The 19,357-nt window shown below is 44.4% G+C and overlaps 1 protein-coding gene across 45 annotated transcripts in view; it reads right to left on the bottom strand.

Moving 5' to 3' along the window:
• Positions 1-15,294, bottom strand: part of p4ha3 (prolyl 4-hydroxylase, alpha polypeptide III) — an 81,440-nt gene extending 66,146 nt beyond the window's left edge. For 17 of the 45 annotated variants that reach the window (XR_012390677.1, XR_012390679.1, XM_073923444.1 and 14 more), the window contains exons 1-3: positions 14,978-15,294; positions 13,118-13,272; positions 12,796-13,013 (exon numbers count right to left, since the gene is read on the bottom strand). Coding sequence is in view for 36 of the 45 variants with exons in the window: in XM_073923444.1 (XP_073779545.1) it covers positions 12,796-13,013; positions 13,118-13,272; positions 14,978-15,159 (555 nt within the window). In the remaining 9 variants the exon portion in view is untranslated. Of the gene's footprint in view, positions 1-6,853; positions 7,106-12,795; positions 13,014-13,117; positions 13,273-14,977 lie in introns of those variants that run through there. The other 28 variants (XR_012390678.1, XM_073923445.1, XM_073923442.1 and 25 more) reach the window with 5 other exon arrangements.
• Between the last annotated feature and the right edge of the window lie 4,063 nt (positions 15,295-19,357).

Consider the following 19,357-nt stretch of genomic DNA (forward strand, 5'->3'; position numbering starts at 1 on the left):
AAGTTAATGTCTGAAAGAGCACATATCTATGGCCTTTAATTATTTCGTTTTAAATGTTTTCCTTGCTGGAATCCACATAATATAAGCAAGTCTAATGCTATACCTTAAAGCTAGAGCCGCGATGCAGACGCGGACAATTCGGTATCGGTTCAGCTTGAAGGATTCGGATTTTCGCCTTCCAATCCGTCTCATCATGAATAATAGTTTATCCTTTCCTCATCATCTTGTTTCTCATTATTTTTATTAACTATAATAATTTTAATAAGTATTTAACTTTGAAAGTATTTTAACTAATGAATAAGTTAAATACACTACTTTATGTAAGAATGTTTAGTGCATTTGCCTGTCTGTGTAACTTTTTCAGGAGCCAGCAAACTAGGTCAAAGGTCACTGAGACCTTGAGTGGAACTAAGGGCTGAGGACTGGAAGCAACTGTTTCTATTGTTATTTCTATGAGTTAATAATATTATCTAAAATGTCTAAAGTGATTTTGCTGTTTTTATGGTTAATTATTTTAAAGTGATTCTACTTTTTATTCAAGATAGTCTTTGTGTAGTAAGGATAATATAACTGCCTGAATGTAGATTGTTCCATTTTTTTTAACCAGTTTTGATAAAGACGGCTGAGAGTACACTAAGCCTTTCATAAGAAACAGATTATACTTAAAGTGTGTGTGTTCTATTATTTGACTGTGGATCTGTTTCACAGGTCTGGAGTCAGCTCTAAACAGTCTATTGGATGTCTGATGTTTATGCTTAAGATATTGTTCAAAATTGTGCACACAAACCCTACATGGAAATTTTCCTAGTCTATCTGTGTTTTAGCCAATCAGTTTAGAACAACTATATGTATGACGCAGTTAATGACGTTATGTGAGAGTATAATTGTTATTGATTGGTGATTGTAAGCAGATCGGCCTAGGAACTCATTGGAGTGTTGAAGCTGGCTTTTGCTGATGAAACTGCAAACTAACTTCATTTATTTATTTAAATCTCTGACTCCAGCTCACAGAACAGACTAGTCATTCTTTGGGTTAAACTGTATACCATCCCTACAAGCTTTACATCATAACCGATTATTATGTTGTGGTAGGATACTATGGTGAGTGTGTTGACCAGGAGCATTTAAAACACTGCAACTTAAAAACACAGAAACTGTGCATCATTTACAGTGTGAGTGTCTGCTGGACAGTCCTCCACTAACACGGAAGTTACAGCAGGTACAACGCCAATTTCACTGCATTTGAGATTATGAAAGTAAACTTCATTTCTCCCACTGTTGCCCTTTGACTTGTTGATGTGTTGTTGCTTCTCCTCTCGGCTGTTATAGCTTTACTTGTGGATAGCATAGCATAGCGAGTTTTTCTTCTCTGTGTCTATCATAGATCAGCTGTGATCACTGCTGAAGTTTATCAGTGTCCATCATTGGCGAACAGCGCCAGCCTGTTAGAACCAATTGCAGTCCTTTCTGTCGAGCGTCAACCAATCATAGGAGTGTAAGGGCTGGTTTGTACTTCTGCGTCAAGCGCACGCTTATGCGTTGACGAATAGCTCTACGCCAAGGCCGACGGCGTAGCTGACGCACACCTCTCAAAAAACGTAAATACACATCGCAACGACGAGCAGCACAAGCTCTGTGATTGGTCGGCCTGGTAGCGCTGACGAGTCTGGGCAGGACAGAGAGCCGCACGAGCCCGATGGAGCGATTGTTTACAAGTGTGGAGTCCCGTGAAGGAGCTCCGGATGGAAAGTTTTGATTTGTGTTTAACTCATGGTTAAAGTTGTTGCACGTCCGTCAGTTTCTGCCTCAAAATGAGCGAGTTTGAGCCACTTGAACATAAAAAGCGTTCAGAAAAAGCAGAACACCAGTGAAGAAACTCGACACAGAGGAACATTAACACCTCACTGCCAACTAGTGTTTCGGAGAAAGCAACAGAAAGAGTGTGCAGAAGTATAAACCAAGCTTAAGAATTCACTCTATACAGCTCATAAAGCGAGCAGGACATTCACTTTTGTTTATTTGCTATCAATGCTCATGTTAGTCTCTGTACATGCTCAAGTTTTGTAGAGTACAGTTCAGACTGTTTGTATTAAATGACAACGTGTATTACAAGTAATATATATGTAAATATAAATCTATTTATACTTTTTATTGTGCTATGAAATAAAATATAATCGTGTATGGAAAGCATCGTCAATGCACCCTGATGCACTGTAATATCAAATTGAACCAAATCGATGGCATAAGAGCAAATATGCGGTTTCAATGAACCAAGCTGTTACATGTACATAGTCCTAACATGTAAGTCCACTACAAAATTTTAAGTTTAAAACGTTTCCTTTCATTTCGAATAATAATCCCGCCAGTAATAAAAGCCCGCACCGTCTCGCACAACAAGCCCGCCAGGGCTCCGTCTCTCACAGCAAGCTTGCTAGGGCTCCGTCTCATACAGAAAGCCCGCAGGGGCTCCGCCCAAACAGCTAGTCCACTGGGGCACGCTTTCAATCTCTTCGGCCGTCTGGGCACACTCTTAATCTCTTTGGCCCATCGGGGCACACTCTGAAAGTTTCGGCCTGTCGGGGCACACTCTCAATCTCCTCTACCCATAGGGGCACACTCTCTCTCCTCTGCCCTCCGGGCACGCTGTCTCTACTCTGACCATCGGGGCACACTCTCCTCTGGCCGTCAGGGAACGCTTTCTTTCCTCTGCCCGTCAAGGCATGCTCTCTCTCCTCTGCCCGTCGGAGCACACTATCTCTCCTCTGCCCGTCGGGTCACTCTCTCTCTCCTCTGCCCTTTGGTGCACTCTATTCTTTGCTTGTGGTGGCACTCACTCTTCTGTCCGTCAGGGCACGCTCTCTCTCCTCTGCTCGTTGGGGCACTCTCTCGTTCCTTCGCTTGTTGGGGCACACGCTCTCTCCTCTGCCCATTGGGGCAATCTCTCTCTCATCTGCTCGTCGGGGCATGCTCTCTCTCTTCTGCTTGTTGAGGCATGCTCTCTCTCCTCTACCCGTCAGGGCATGCTCTCTTTATCACTATTGGGTCTTCTAGCATATATTAGCCTAATTGTGCCTAATTGTTTTTATCTTTATGCTTATATACCTCTCTGACCATCAGGGCACTGTTTAATCTCTATTTTGCCTTGCGCGATTTGTATGAATTTACAATGTAAGCTATCTCATCCATTGTCAATCTCTGTTTTAGGATTGCTACAAAACTGAACCCTAAGTTTTGTCCTTTGGGATTGGCTTTGCCCTGCCTTCATCTTCAGGCAGGATCTGCCAGTTCATCTAGAGTTCTGCACTGGAGACGGGGCTTACGCTAAAAGACTTTATGAAAGGACCGTAACGAACTTGCATATAAACAAGTAATTCACAATAAATGTTCAAACATTTATCTGCCTTCTAAAGTCTTTCTGGTAGAAATGAAAGCTTTAGTTATAGCTCTACCAGGAAGACTGAGATGTCACATCATTCATAATAATTATCTCGTCAGCCTGTAACAACCAAGCAAGACATATATACATAAGCTAATCTAAACAATCTGTTTCGCTGTACTCAGGTGACGTTGCAGAAATTTCCCTCCATCCTCCCCATCACCCCCACCCCCAGGTCGGCCTCGTCTCCGCTCAGGGGGTTTGCTTCGCCCTGCTTTCATCTTCAGGCAGGATCTGCCAGCTCATCCAGAGTTCTGCACTATAGACGGGGCTTACGCCAAAGGACTTTATGAAAGGACCATAACGAACTCGCATTTATGCAAACAATTTACAATAAATGTTCAAACGTTTATCTGCCTCCCAAAGTCTTTCTGGTAGAACTATAGTTTCTAAACAACTATTGTGAATTTAAGCCCAATACTGTATGTTTTCTACAACTATATATTACAAAGTACAATAAACACACTGTTTACTGTAGTAAAAACTAAAGTATACTTCAGTGTTTAAAATAGTTTCATTTCACAATAGTTATTACTTAAGTACATTCCACAATTATTAACCCAACATTGGGTCAAATATTATCAGACCCAACTGTTGGGTAATTTTTTTGTTGTGTCATTTTTGTTGGGTTAATACAAACCAGCATTTGTTTTAGAGAGTATGCTAAAGCATTCGTTAACAAAATGCTGTAAAATTATAATAAATACAGTGTATTTAATAATACACTTGACATTAAACTTACCAGCCACTTTATTAGGTACCAGGTTGGACCCCCTTTTTGCCTTCAGAACTGCCTTAATCCTTCATGACATAGATTCAACAAAGTACTGGAAATATTCCTTAGGGATTTTGGTCCAGATTGACATGATAGCCTCACGCAGTTGCTGCAGATTTGTCGGCTACACATCCATAATGGGAATCTCCTGTTCCACCACATCCCAAAGGTGCTCTATTGGATTGAAATCTGGTGACTGTTGAGGTCATTTGAGTACAGTGAACAGGACACTGACTACATTGTCCTGTTCAAGAAACCTGTCTGAGATGACTTGCACTGCATGACATAGCATATTATTTTGCTGGAAGTAGCCATCAGAAGAGGGGTACACTGTGGTCGTAAAGAAATGGACATGGTCAGCAACAATACTCAGGTAGGCTGTGGCGTTGACACGATGCTCAATTGGTACTAATGTGGCCAAAGTGTGCCAAGAAAATATTCCCCACACCATTACACCACCAGATGCTCTTCTGCATACCTCGGTTGTAACGATTGGTTATTTGAGTTACGGTTGCCTTTCTATCAGCTCGAAGCAATCTGGCCGTAGTCCTCAGACCTCTGACATCAACAAGACATTTGTCAATAGATCAGCAGTTTATGAAACACTAAGACCAGCCCCGACTAGCACCAACAACTATGGCATGTTCAAAGTCACTTAAATCACCTTTCTTCCCCATTCTGATGCTCGGTTTGAACTGCAGCAGATTGTCTTGACCATGTCTACATGCCTAAATGCATTGAGTTGCTGCCAGTTGATTGACATAGACAGGTGTACCTAATAAAGTGGCCGATGAGTGTATTGTGGTATTTATTTACTTTATTTAGTATTTATCCTTAGTGTTTTATTAGCAAAACAATACAACTTGGTGCTTTGAATGATTTTATTTGAGCCATTAGCCCCTTTCACACAGTGATACCGGTAAATATCTGGAAAATTTCCAGAACGACTGTTCACACAGGCGAGGACGTTACGGAAATTTTCCAGAAAAGAGCATTCACACATCCATTCCAAAATACCAGTAAATTCTGACATCATTCACCACAAATGAGCTTTAAACGGCTGCGCTTGTATTTGTAAACATTTGACTAAATTACAGACTCTGTGGATGATCAATATTGTGAACAACTTTCGCAGGATCACTTTCGCATGTCGAGATGTTCATAATATGTGCGTGTGCAGGCGCTCACAGGCTGTTTCACAGGCACACGCAAAGCTTGAAGGTAAACAAACAACGGCTTATCATAAGCATCTCATCGATGATTATTTACACAGTTGGCATTAAGAAGAACATATAAACGTGATCTGACTAACTTCTAGCAGCTAAATGTGTCTGGAAAAATATTCAAAGGCTTTTATCCTCACAAACCGCGCGGACGTAAATGCGTCTGACTGTTGTGATTGGCTAAAGCAGACGTCTCACGTCAGCACGCTCTAGACGTGCATGCGCTTATTACGGGAATCTTCCTTCTGCATTCACACAACGCAGCATTCCGGCAAATTGCTGGTAATGTTACAACTTCTCTTTCCGGAAAATAGCCAGAACGAATTTACCGGTATTTTCAAAAAGGACCTGTTCACACATACAACCTTTCCGGAAAATTGCCGGCAATTTTCCGGAAAGGTCTGTATGTGTGAAAGGGGCTATTGAAGTCATATGGAATGTTGAAATCATTGCTGGCTCTAGAGGCTGGAGAGCTCTCAGATGTCATCTAAAATATCTTAAGTCTCAGGGAAATGAAAGCTTTAGCGAAGGTTCTACCAGGAAGACTGAGATGTCACGTCATTCATAATAATTATCTCGTCAGCCTATAACAACCAAGCAAGCCATGTATAAAAGCTCATCTAAACAATCTGTTTCGCTGTATTCAGGTGACGTTGCGGAAGTTTCGGTCACGGTGCGGAAGTTTGGACTGCCAACGTCGTTTACGTCTCACAAGTTTGTTCATTTCTCTGTTCGTGTTCACGTAACAACTCAAAGTTGAAGGTTAACAGCTTCGTCAATCACTTCATTTTCGCCATTGATTGATTTCACCATTTCGCTTTCGTTATCCGCCGATCGTACATTTAAATGTCCTTGCATCGGGTTGGGGTTGCTAGCTTTTAGCACTTCTAACGTTGGCTCCTAACGTTACTCGCAAAAATGTACCTCATAAGTTAGCTGGAGACCAAAATGAACATGGAATTTCACCGAAAACAGCCAGGTTAAACACTCTCAATCTGCTTCATTGGGATTTCACGCCATCTTCATCTGCCATTCCATCTCGGTATACTCTGTTTATTACCTTAAATCGTTACGTGTATACATAGTCTGCATGAGGTAAGTCTAACTCTTGTTTCATTAACGTCATATGAAGTCACTGAATTATGATATGCAAGTTAATGTCTGAAAGAGCACATATCTAACGTTATGGCCTCTCATCATTTCGTTCTAAATGTTTTCCTAGCTGGAATCCACATTTTTAAACAAGTCTTATACCATAAAGCTAGAGCCGTGATGCAGACGCAGACAATACGGTATCGGTTCAGCTTGAACGTTAAATCAAAACCTATCATTGTCACGGTAGGATACTATGGTAGGAAGACGAACGAGAGCTTCTGTAAAACACTGCAACTTAAAACACAGAAATTGAGCATCATTTACCGTGCGAGACGAGTGTCTGCTGGGCAGTCCTTCGCTGACGCGGAGTTACAGGTAACGTTAACTTGCAGCCTCCATTTCACTGCGATTGAGAAATAAACTCCATTTCTCAGACTGTTGCCCTTTGACTTGTTAACGTGACGTTTCCTCTCCTTACGGCCGTTAAAGAGCTTTACTTGTGAATCCATAACATAGCGAGTTTTCTCCGTGTTTATCATTGATCTGCTGTAATCGCCGCTAAACTTTATCAGTGTCACTCATTGGCGAACAGCGCCAGCCGTTAGAACCAATCGCAGCCCTTTCCGTCGAGGACAGTTTACGCGTTGAGCCAGTATGGAAGAACGTTGGGGCCAAAACGTCTTTTACAAACTCTTTATTTAATATATACGTGTGTGTGTGTGTGTGTACATATATTTATTATAAAAAAAAAAAAAAAACCGCGAATTCACTCGCTAAAGTTTAAAGCGAGCAGGACATACGCTTTCGTTTATTTGCTATGAATGCTAATGTTGCCATGTACATGCTCGTTTGTTTTTTTTTTAGAGTACAGTTCCGACTGTTCGTATTAAATGACAACTCGTATTACTAATAATACGTACAAATACAAATCTTTTTATACTGTTCTTGTGCTATGAATTAAAATATAATCGTGTGGAAAGCATCATCAATGCACCCTGACGTACCATAGTATCGGGTCGAACCAAATCGATGGCATAATTGCAAACGAACCGTAAGACCAGTGCAAGTTCACTCCTTGAGCAGATATGCTGTTTCAATAAACCAAGATGTTACAGCTACTGGTGGTGGTGGTCCAGTTGGGTTTTATGGCACTTCGCGTTACATGACATCTCGGATTACCAGTTTCTATGGTCCATCGGGTTCTTCCATATAGCTAGGTCTATTGCGGCCTCTTTAACCATGGCTTATCGTTGCCTTTCATCTGCATTTAATGTGACCCTTTAAAGTAGCACTTTTTCATGGACATAACTGTTCAATATTGCAATTTCGGTATCATCACAATTTAACTTTCCTTACATAAGCATAATTCGATTAATTTATGTATCATCGTATATAATGTGATTTAGCGCTGTATCACTGTAATTGATCTTGATCTGTGTATGCATGCACCTAAGCTCTCTAATCCTTATTTAACAAGAATGAAGGTAGGCTACAGGTGCCATACTTGCTACATGCTTTCAAGAGGTTAGCTGCTTTCGTTGTCATGTTCACTTACAGAAATATTGAGGTCTCTTAATGAATGAATTTATTTTCATGCAAAACGGCGTTCGCTATAAAAAAAAAAAAAAAAAAAGACTTGTCGCAATCATAACTCTAAAATGCAATATGATTATTTAAATAATGTGCACTTTCGGTTTCATTTTCACTGCTGAGTGCTGTTCGTACTTCGCTCGCAGCTCTCAAACGATCACTCTGTGCCACAAACTGAATATTATTTACAAATTTATTACCCGTTTTTCACAGCATATGTAGTTTCGTTCAATAAAGTAGATGCATGCACGGCAATCATTAACTAGGGCATGCAACCGCACAATCAGCAGCTCGCGTCATGTGTGATTCCCAGAATTCGGAGGTGTCCATGTCGCTGAGCAACGTGTGTGAAACAATGAAAAGACTTGTGCAGCCGCCTTTGCTTCTCTCCTAAATTTGAAAATAGGTTTGGCAGAATCGTAGAAATGCTGCATTAAAAGTCTTGGTGGTCAAATTGAGATCGCAATTTCTTTCCGATTAATTGAGCTCAACAGGGCTCCGTCTCGCACAGCAAGCCCAACGGAGCTCCGTCTCGCACGGCAAGTCCAACTGGGCTCCGTCTCGCACTCTCAATGTCTTCGGCCCGTCGGGGCACTCTCAATGTCTTCGGCCCGTCGGGGCACTCTCAATGTCTTCGGCCCGTCGGGGCACTCTCAATGTCTTCGGCCCGTCGGGGCACTCTCAATGTCTTCGGCCCGTCGGGGCACTCTCAATGTCTTCGGCCCGTCGGGGCACTCTCAATGTCTTCGGCCCGTCGGGGCACTCTCAATGTCTTCGGCCCGTCGGGGCACTCTCAATGTCTTCGGCCCGTCGGGGCACTCTCAATGTCTTCGGCCCGTCGGGGCACGCTCTCAAAGTCTTTGGCCCGTCAAGGCACACTCTGAATGTCTTCGGCCCGTCGGGGCACATTCTCCCTCCTCTGCCCGTCGGGGCACACTCTCCCTCCTCTGCCCGTCGGGGCACACTCTCCCTCCTCTGCCCGTCGGGGCACACTCTCTCAAATTCTTTCGATTGATTGTGCAGCTCTAAATTATACCATACTGAAATTTTCATTACCTAAATCCCCAAGTTCTGTTTAGCTCAACGTACTGCTGTTTCTGCTCTCTTATGTACAACAGCGTGTAGAATGTGACTGCAGAGTAAGCTAACCGATATTGCTATCACATTTTTAGAAGAACGAAAGCAATGTAATCGACCATATAAAAACATCAGCAGGACAGGGCTGCGCTACAACTTATCGTCTATATAAAAATCCCAACAAGGAAAATCTTAACTGTTGGATATTTTATTTTTGGGGGTAGTCATTGCCTACTATTAGCCCCAGACAGGACCCAATCATAATTCAGGGGATTCAATATTTACTCAGATTTTCTAAACAGCTAGACATTAATTGTCGTAAATCACAATAGATCCTTAATTTCATGGGTTTCATACAAGGTAACCCCGATCAAGCCCAATGGGGCTCCGTCTCGCACCGCAAGCCCAATGGGGCTCCGTCTCGCACCGCAAGCCCAATGGGGCTCCGTCTCGCACCGCAAGCCCAATGGGGCTCCGTCTCGCACCGCAAGCCCAATGGGGCTCCTTCTCGCACCGCAAGCCCAATGGGGCTCCTTCTCACAATGTCTTCGGCCCGTCGGGGCACGCTCTCAATGTCTTCGGCCCGTCGGGGCACGCTCTCATGTCTTCGGCCCGTCGGGGCACGCTCTCAATGTCTTCGGCCCGTCGGGGCACGCTCTGAGGGCCTACTCACACTATGCCAACCGTGCTGAATCTGCTTCAAGCACGGTTCACTTGGCTGGCCCTGGCCCGGTTGGAAGAGGTGGGCCTGAGTGCGGTTCATTGGGCTTTGGCGCGGTACGCTTGTGTGTGAGTGCGAAACGCGCCAAAGCCAGAAACTGAAAACGAGACGCGACTTTTAAGTGATTGTTTCATATGGATTTATTATTCAATCTTACTGTTCAGTGAACGCAAACTGCAGTAGATTTATTAAAGACGCAAACTTCTCACTGCACGACAGCCCTGCACCTTCAGCAGACCACCTCATTCCTGCAGCAGCAGCACGAGAGCCTTATTATTGTTTCTGAGCGCCAAAAGTGGCGGATCTGTTCGGCAAAATATCTGACTGCGTGTCTCCGCATCCCTAAGGACTGTTTGGTGAAATATTTGACTGGATGTCACTGCATATCAAACGACTGACACAATATAACTAGAGAAATCTCCTCTGTGTGGCTGAGTGAGAGCGCTTCTCACTGAACAGCGCAGCAGCGATGACGTAAGTGTGCCGAGGCCCGTTCGTGGTGTGAGTGCGGGCTGTCGGGAGAGACGGGAAGGGGGTCAATCGTGCTTTGGCCCAGTTCAAGGCAACTGTACCTAGTGTGAGTACGGTCTGAATGTCTTCGACCCGTGGGGGAACACTCCGGATGTCTTCGGCCCGTCAGGGCATGCTCTCAATGTCTTCGGCCCATCGGGGCACGCTCTCAATGTCTTCGGCCCGTCGGGGCACGCTCTCCTTCCTCTACCCGTTGGGGCAATCTTTCTCTCCTCTGCTGGTCGAGTCAACCTCTCTCTCCTCTGCCGTAGGGGCTCTCTCTCTCTCCCCCTCTGCTTTAAGGGCACTCTCTCTCTCTCCTCTGCTCGTCGGGGCACTCTCTCTCTCTCTCTCTCTCTCTCTCTCTCTCTCTCTCTCTCTCTCTCTCTCTCTCTCTCTCTCCTCTGCCCGTCGGGGCACTCTCTCTCTCTCCTCTGCCTGTCGGGGCACTCTCTCTCTCCTCTGCCCGTCAGGGCTCTTTCTCTCCCCCTCTGCCCGTCGGGGCATGCTTTTTTCTGCCTGTTGGGGCTCTCTCTCTCTCTCCCTCCTTGGCATGTCGGGGCACGCACTCTCTCGTCTGCTTGTCGGGGAACGCTTCTTCTTTTCTGCCCATCGGGGCAATCTCTCTCTCTCTCCCTCCTCTGCTCGTCGGGGCATGCTCTCTCCTCTACCCGGCAGGGTATGCTCTCTCTCTCTCTCTTATCTTCATTAGGGCTTCTAGCATCTATTAGCCTAATCGCGTGCTTCGTTTTATCTTCATATTGGATCTCTTATATACCTCTCTGCCCGTCAGGGCACTATTTAATCTCCATTTTTACCTTGCGCGATTTGCATGAATATACAATGTAAGATATCTCATCTATTGTCATTCTGTTTTAGGATTGCTACAAAACTGAACCATACAGTTTTGCCTTTTTGGGGTTGGCTTCGCCCTGCCTTCATCTTCAGGCAGGATCTGCCAGCTCATCCAGAGTTCTGCACTATAGACGGGGCTTATGCCAAAGAACTTTATGAAAGGACTGTAACGAACTCTCATTCATGCAAACAATTCACAATAAATGTTCAAACGTTTGTCTGCCTCCTAGAGTCTTTCTGGTAGAAATGAAAGCTTTAGCGAAGGTTCTACCAGGAAGACTGAGATGTCACGTCATTCATAATAATTATCTCGTCAGCCTATAACAACCAAGCAAGCCATGTATAAAAGCTCATCTAAACAATCTGTTTCGCTGTATTCAGGTGACGTTGCGGAAGTTTCCCTCCATCCTCCCCATCACCACCACCACCAGGTTGGCCTCGTCTCCACTCAGGGGGTTGGCTTCGCCCTGCCTTCATCTTCAGGCAGGATCTGCCAGCTCATCCAGAGTTCTGCACTATAGACGGGGCTTATGCCAAAGAACTTTATGAAAGGACTGTAACGAACTCTCATTCATGCAAACAATTCACAATAAATGTTCAAACGTTTGTCTGCCTCCTAGAGTCTTTCTGGTAGAACTAGAACAACATGAGGGTGAGTAGTTTATAATAGAATTTTCATTTTTGGGTGAACTAACCCTTGAATGATGTTAAACAAGTCCTTCTGCAGAAAATAAAAGCAGCTAATTCAGATGTTACCATTTTAGATTATGATTTTTACTTGGATTTGGGTCACTGCAGTATTAATAGTTTTAAACAATATTTTTATATCAACATTTTCAGTTTTCTTATTCATTTAAGGGGCGTCTTGGTGGCGCAGTGGGTAGCAGAATTGCAGCAGAGCAAAAGGTCGCTGGGTCAAGCCCTGGCTGGGTCTGTTGTCATTTCTGTGTGTAGTTTGCATGTTCTCCCCGTGTTTGTGTGAGTTCACTTTAGGTTCTCCGGTTTCCCCTACAGTTCACGAACATATGCTGTAGGTGAATTAAATAAGCTAAATTGTGTGTGAATGCAAGCATGTACGGGTGTTTCCCAGTGATGGGTTGCAGCAGGAAGGGCATTCGCTGAGTAAAACATATGCTGGATAAGTCACTGGTTCATTCCGCTGTGGCGAGCCCTGATTAATAAAAGGACTAAGCCAAAAAGTAAATGAATGAATGAACAAATAAATGAATATTCATTTAGGTTAAAGTTTTAGTAAATTGGTCTGTCACTTAAATGATTTTTAACATGGCCCATTTTACTTAGTAGTTGCACTGAACAGTGGTGAAATGAACAGATGTTGTTTAATACAAGAATGCAAAAAAAAAAGGCATCAGTCACTAAATAAATTGAGCAGTAGGCCTATGGAATCTACATCAGTAAAAGTGCTCAAGCGGGACCACATTTTTTCAAGAGGCTTTCCCAGAGATTCACAAAACTTTCAGAGCATGACTGCTAGTGTTTTCTCAACACTTACCTTTCCAACAAGAAAGCAATCATCCCCGGAGAGCATATCGGACACAGAGAGTTTGTAAAAGTCAACAGGATCAGATATTTGCTGGAAGTGACCTCGCACAAGGCTCTCTACGTGCAGATTGTACACATCCTGAAGTCTCATCAGCCCATGCGCTGCCCCCCGAAGGTCCTCCAGTTTGGGCAAACTGCTTTCCATCCTCCTGTAGTCCTCCCTAAGGACTTACAAAAACAGTACATGGGGGTTGTGAAGCGAGCAAATCAAGCCCAAAGTAAAGTATGGAAAAGCTTTCACTTGATTTAGTGTGTGAAGATCTGCAAACTACCTTTAATGTTTTCTTCAGCTTCAGTGCTATGGACAACATTCAACCATTCGGATTTAAGTCTTTTGACCAGTTTAAATGCAGCAATTGGATTGGCTATGGGATCTGATGGCTCGTTGTATATCCCATCATGCAATGATGTGACTCTCGAAAAGAACCTGAAAAGGGATTATTAAATTTAAATGCGTGTAAATTTAAATCAACCAAATTAAAAAAGGGGACACTTTTCACTGTTGGTGGTGTACAGTAGTTGAAAACATGAAACAAAAATGTATCATTAAAAAACATAAACAAATTATTTGAAGGTGATATTATCACATAATCACTCAAATAAGTAATGATTACTTTTAAATACCTGCAAGAAAATAAAGGTTACAAAAACGTTTTTTGCTTTGTCAACAGTTCTATAAAGAACTATTTATTTCTTAATGTGAAGAATTAAAACTGAAACAATTAATGTTTCAGTAATGTCAGTTTGTGTGATGCATGCTTCAGTGAATCAAATGTATGTATTTATTTAAGTAACACCTAATTTATTAATAAATGAATGTATTATGATGATTTATAAATAAATAAATGTAATTAAGTTGTCAATGTTTTGTGGGATAGGCTGTTTAGTGTATTCTGACCTGATTAGCTATTTTAGCTTACTTTAGGCCAAACTACTCTATTGAAAAAAAAAACAGCTTAAACTAGCCTAGGCAGGTTGACCAGCCTGGTTTTAGAGGGGTTTTGGCCATTTCAAGGCTGGTGTCCAGCCATTTCCAGCATGGTCTTAGTTGGTCATGCTGGGAGATGACCAGCTAAAACCAGCTTGACAAGCCTTGCAAGGCTGGTAGCCCAGCCAAAACCATTTCTAGTTTAAACAAGGCTGGTCAAGCTGGTTTTAGCTGGATTTAGCTGGTCATTTTTCAGCCTGACTAGCTAAGACCCGGCTGGAAATGGCTGGAAACCAGCCTGGAAATTGGCAAAATCCACTCTAAAATCAGGCTGGTCAACCAGCGAAAACCAGCCAACCAGCCGGGGCTGGTTTAAGCAGTTTTTTTTCCAGCAGGGTATACAAATTCATCTAATTTGAATTTACTTTTAGGCTATATGTAGAAACAAACAATATTTCATGAGAAAAAAGCCTTGTGAACTTTTACAGTGTGTACAAGTGCTCTGAATCTGCTGATTTAGACTGTTGAGTTACTTTTTTTTCTCACATAGACTGAATTATGCTAATCACAATGGTAACATTATAGGGGTGGTCAAATGGATATCTATTATTTTAATTAATAACATCTTTAATTAATAACATTAATTACTAAACAATAACATGGTTTTAATGGCAATAACAGAACAGGTATTGCTGTACACACCGCATATCAAGTATAGTATAAATTCCAGTGTCAGACATTTAAATTTTCTGTCATTTTTATTTATTTGACCCAGTTAAGAACTGTTAAAGTATATTAATTTGTTTCACGGAAGAAACAAGCTACCCAAAACTAAACGTTCTGTCATCATTTAATCACACATCACATACCTGTTTGATTTTCTTTGTTCCGTTTAACACAAACGAAGATATTTTGAAGATACCAGTTTTCAAAATGTTTTCTTTCAACTCAATTAAGAAACTCATAAAAGTTTTAAACCACTTGAAAGTTAGTAACGAGTAAAAGAACAGTTTTTGGTTGAATTTAAGGCAACCGTGATGTCCGCTATTTGCTGATATCATGTTACTTGTTGTTGTAAGTATAAGCATGGCTCTGTCAAACAACTGTTATAGTAATAAGAAAATTTATAAATTATTAAATTATTTAAAAAAATGAATCCCTATTTAAATACATTCATATATAAATGAATATGTCGCTGTCTTACCGTTTAATATCTTCCAGTCTTTGTGCCTCGTGTTCAATGTATATTATTAAGTGATCGATGAGTTTTCTTTCTGCAGAAACAGCCTGATTCACGCTCAACATCGAAGTGAACATCTCGCCGAATGATTCGTCCGGCATATTAAGTAAGTATAAAACTATAAAAAGGGTAAAGCATGAACACATCTTAACAAGGAAGATTATAAAAAAAGATCTCACATAGTAAAGGGCAGACTGTATTATTCCACAGCTTTTCTTTCTTCCTTGGTGCTCACCAGGACATGAAAAAACCCGCACAGCCCACGATGAGCCATCAGCATTGATGTGTGTGTGTGTGTGTGTGTGTGTGAGTGAGAGAGAGATAGAGAGAGACAGAGAGGGTGGGTATTAAGTAATAAGGTACATAATTAACTCATTACCTTCCACACTGACTTCAAAACTCTTTTCAAATAAGTAGAACTAATTTTCACTACACTCATTTAAATTTGATAGAGTTGACTGTTCGGTTTTACCGTGTGAGTGTGTGCATTTGAAGACTAGACAAGTTTTGGGCTATTTTTAGACGTCTATTAAATTTTCTTTGGCAGACCAAATTTAACCTTGTTTTAGTCAAGCCGATGATGTTAAGATGTGTATTAGACGTCTATTAAACGTATTTTAAATTCAAAAATCCATTTTTCAGATTCACAAGTTTAAAAAAATCACAAAGAGACAAAATATCCTAAAGAATCTGAATATTAACTATAATAAATCTTACAGAATTGAAAAATAAGTCTGTTATTTGCAATTAAATGAGTCACAAACATGTGGAGCAAATGTGTCCTGTTGCTAGATGAGTCGTTTTGTATAGAATTTTTTTCCTAACAAAATTAAAATGAAAATTCAAATGTTTAAAAGATCAATTGATAAATCAAATGCTCAAACTATAAATCAAATCCTTAAACCGACATGGCAAATGGTAAATCAAATCTTCAAACCAACTTCGCAAATGGCTGAATCAAATCCTCAAACCGACTCAGCAAATGGCTGAATCAAATCCTCAAACCGACTCAGCAAATGGTGAATCAAATCCTTAAACTGACTCAGCAAATGGTGAATTAAAAAGTTCAAACTGACATCGCAAATGATTAATCAAATTCTCAAACCGACACTGCAAATGATGAATGAAATCCTCAAAACGTATCCTCAAATTCTCAAAATTCTATATAGAGTGGAGGAACTATGACGTCACCTTGTAGGCTAATCAGCTGCTAGCATAAAACTAATACCTCGATAAAATTCCTAAAGGATTTTCCCATAGGCTTTTCGAAGATTGCAAATAATAAGCTCTGTGTTCAAACACTGTTTATTACATTTACACGTTTTGTCCAGCCAGATAATCCTCACACGAAAATACAACTTTTAGCACTTTTAGATCTTAAATGCAAATGCAAGAATTGAATAGCTAAACATTAGGCTATAAACAGACTACAATGCCCTCGGGGCGCTCGCCTGTGATGTCAACACAACCCTGCTAGAGACAACTTTTCAAGCTTAGTTTTATTTTTGTTAAAGTGGAGTAAAGCACATTTGTGGCAGGCAGAGCCATGGCAGTGCAAAGAGGCACATGTGTGGCAGACAGAGCAGGGGAATTTGAGAGAGGCACATGTGTGACGGGCAGAGCCGTAACAATGGAGGGAGGCACATGTGCATTGAGCAGAGCCATGGTAGTGGAGGGAAGCACATGTGTGGCACGCAGAGATGTGGCAGTGAAAGGAGGCAAATGTGTGGCAGGCAGAGTCGTGGCAGTGGAGGGAGGCACATGTGTGGTGGGCTAAGCCATGGCAGTGAAGGAAAATACATTTGTGGAAGGCAAAGCCATGGCATTGGAGGGAAGCACATGTGTGGCAGGAGCACCGAGGCAAGGGGCACTAAAGAGCCCAGACTGCAAGCCCAGGGAGAATGTCTGGCCACAGGGACAGCTCGTTTGGCCAGAATGGTTTGAGGTGGAGGGCAAGGGGCCCTCAAGAGCCCTGACTGCAAGCCCAGGGAGAGTGTCTGGCCCCAGGGACAGCTCGCTGGGCCAGGAAACCTTAATGTGGATGGCAAGGGGCCCTCAGGAGCCCAGACTGCAAGATCAGGGAGAGAGGCTGGACCCTGAGGCAGCCTGCTGGGCTCAGAAACCCTGGATCTGGAGGGCAAGGGGTCCTCAAGAGCCCAAATTGCAACACCAGGGAGAGGGGCTGCCCCCTGGGGCAACCCGCTCGGGTCAAAGACACTGCAGCTGGAGTGCAAGGGGCCCTCAAGAGCCTAAACTGCAAGCCCAGGAAAAGTGGCTGGCCCCTGGGGCAGCTTGCTTGGCAAGAGAACCTTGAAGTGTAGGGCAAGGAGCACATAAGAGCCCAGACTGCAAGCCCAATGAGAATGGCTGGCTCCAGGGATAGCTCGCTGGGCCAGACAGGCTTGAGGTGGAGGGCAAGGGGCCCTCTTGAGCCTAGACTACAAGCCTAGAGAGAGTGAAAGCTTGCTGAAAGCTTGCTGGGGTCAGAGGACCTGTGGGTGGAAGGCAAGGGGCCCTCAGGAGTCCAGACTGCAAACCCAGGTAGAGTGGATGGCCCTTGGGGCAACCCGCTGGGTCCAGACCCTGGAGCTGAAGGGCAAAGTGTCCTCAAGAGGCCAAACTGCAAGCCCAGGGAGAATGGCTGGCCCCTGGGGCAGCTCACTGGGCCAGAAAGTCTGGAAGTGGTGGGCAAGGGGCACTCAAGAGCCCAGACTGCTAGCCTAAAGAGAGTCTCTGGCCCCTGGGACAGCTCGATGTGCCAGAGAGCCTTGATGTGGATGGCAAGGGGCCCTTAAGAGCCCAAATCCAGCACAGGGAGAGTGGATGGCCCCTGGGGTAATCCGCTGAGCTCAAAGACCTTGGAGCTGGTGGATAAGGGGCCCTCAGGATCCCAGAATGCAAGCCCATGGAGAGTGGCTGGCCCCTGGGGCTGCCCTCTGGGGTCAGAGATTGGAGCTGTAAGTGGAAGACAAGCGACCTTGAAGTGAAGGGCAAGGGGCACTCAAGAGGCCAGACTGCAAGTCCAGGGGGACAGTGGCTGGTTCCTGGAGCAACCCGTTGGGGTCAGAGACCTTGCAGCTGGAAGGAAAGGGGCTCTCAAGAGCCCAATTTGCAACCCCAGGGAGAGTGGCTGGCACCTGGGGCTGCTCACCTGGCCAAAGAGCCTTGAAGTGGAGGGCAAGGGGCACTTAAGAGCCCAGACTGCTAGCCTAAAGAGAATGGCTGGCCCCTTGGGCAACCAGCTTTGGTCAGAGAACTTGGAGCTGGAGGGCAAGTGGCCCTCAAGAGCCTGGACTGCAAGCCTAGGGAGAGTGGCAGGCCCCTGGGGCTACTCACTGGGCCAGAGATCCTTGAGCTGGATGGCAATGGGCACTCAAGTGCACAGACTGCAAGCCTAGGGAAAGTGGCTGGCCCCAGGTACAGCTCGATGTGCCAGAGAGCCTTGAGGTGGATGGCAAGGAGCCCTTAAAGTGCAGGGCAAAGCCTTAAAGTGGAGGGGCACTTGAGAGCCCAGACTGCAAGCCTAGGGAAAGTGGCTGGACCCTGGAACAGCTCGCTGGGCTAGATAGCCTTTAGGTGGGAGGCAAGGGGCCCTCAAGAGCCCAGACTGCAAGCCCAGGGAGAATGTCTGGCCACACGGACAGCTCGTTGGGCCAGAAAGGTTTGAGGTAGAGGGCAAGGGGCACTCAAGAGCCCTGACTGCAAGCCCAGGGAGTGTGTCTGGCCTCAGGGACAGCTCGCTGGGCCAGGAAACCTTAATGTGGAGGGCAGGGGGCACTCAAGAGCCCAGACTGCAAGCTTAGGGAGAGTGGCTGGCCCCAGGGACAGCTCGATGTGCCAGAGAGCTTTGAGGTGAATGGCAAGGAGCCTTTAAGAGCAAAATCAAGCCCATGGAGAGTGGCTGGCCCCTGGGGGTGCCTGCTGGGGCCAGAGATTGGAGCTGGAGGGAAAGGGGCCCTCAAGAGCCCAAACATCAAGTCCAGGGGGAGTGGCTGGCCCCTTGGGTGACCCACTGGAGTCAGAGAACCTAGAGCTGGAGGGCAAGGGGCCCTCAACAGCCCAGAATGCAAGTCCAGGGAGAGTGGCTGGCCCCAGGGGCAGCTTGCTGGGCAAGAGAGCCTTAAGGTGGAGGGCAAGGAGCCCTCAAGAGCCCAGACTGCAAGCCTCTGGAGAGTGGCTGGCCCTAGGGACAGCTTGCTGGGGCCAGAGGCCCTGTAGATGAAAGGCAAGGGGCACTCATGAGCCCAGACTGTAAACCCAGAAAGAGTGGCTTGCCCCTGGGGCAGCCCGCTGGGGTCAGAGACCCTGGAGCTGGAGGGCAAGGGGCCCTCAAGAGCCAAAACT

Source organism: Danio rerio, chromosome 15, assembly GCF_049306965.1.
Source record: "Danio rerio strain Tuebingen ecotype United States chromosome 15, GRCz12tu, whole genome shotgun sequence".
In the NCBI taxonomy this organism is placed as follows: domain Eukaryota; kingdom Metazoa; phylum Chordata; class Actinopteri; order Cypriniformes; family Danionidae; genus Danio; species Danio rerio.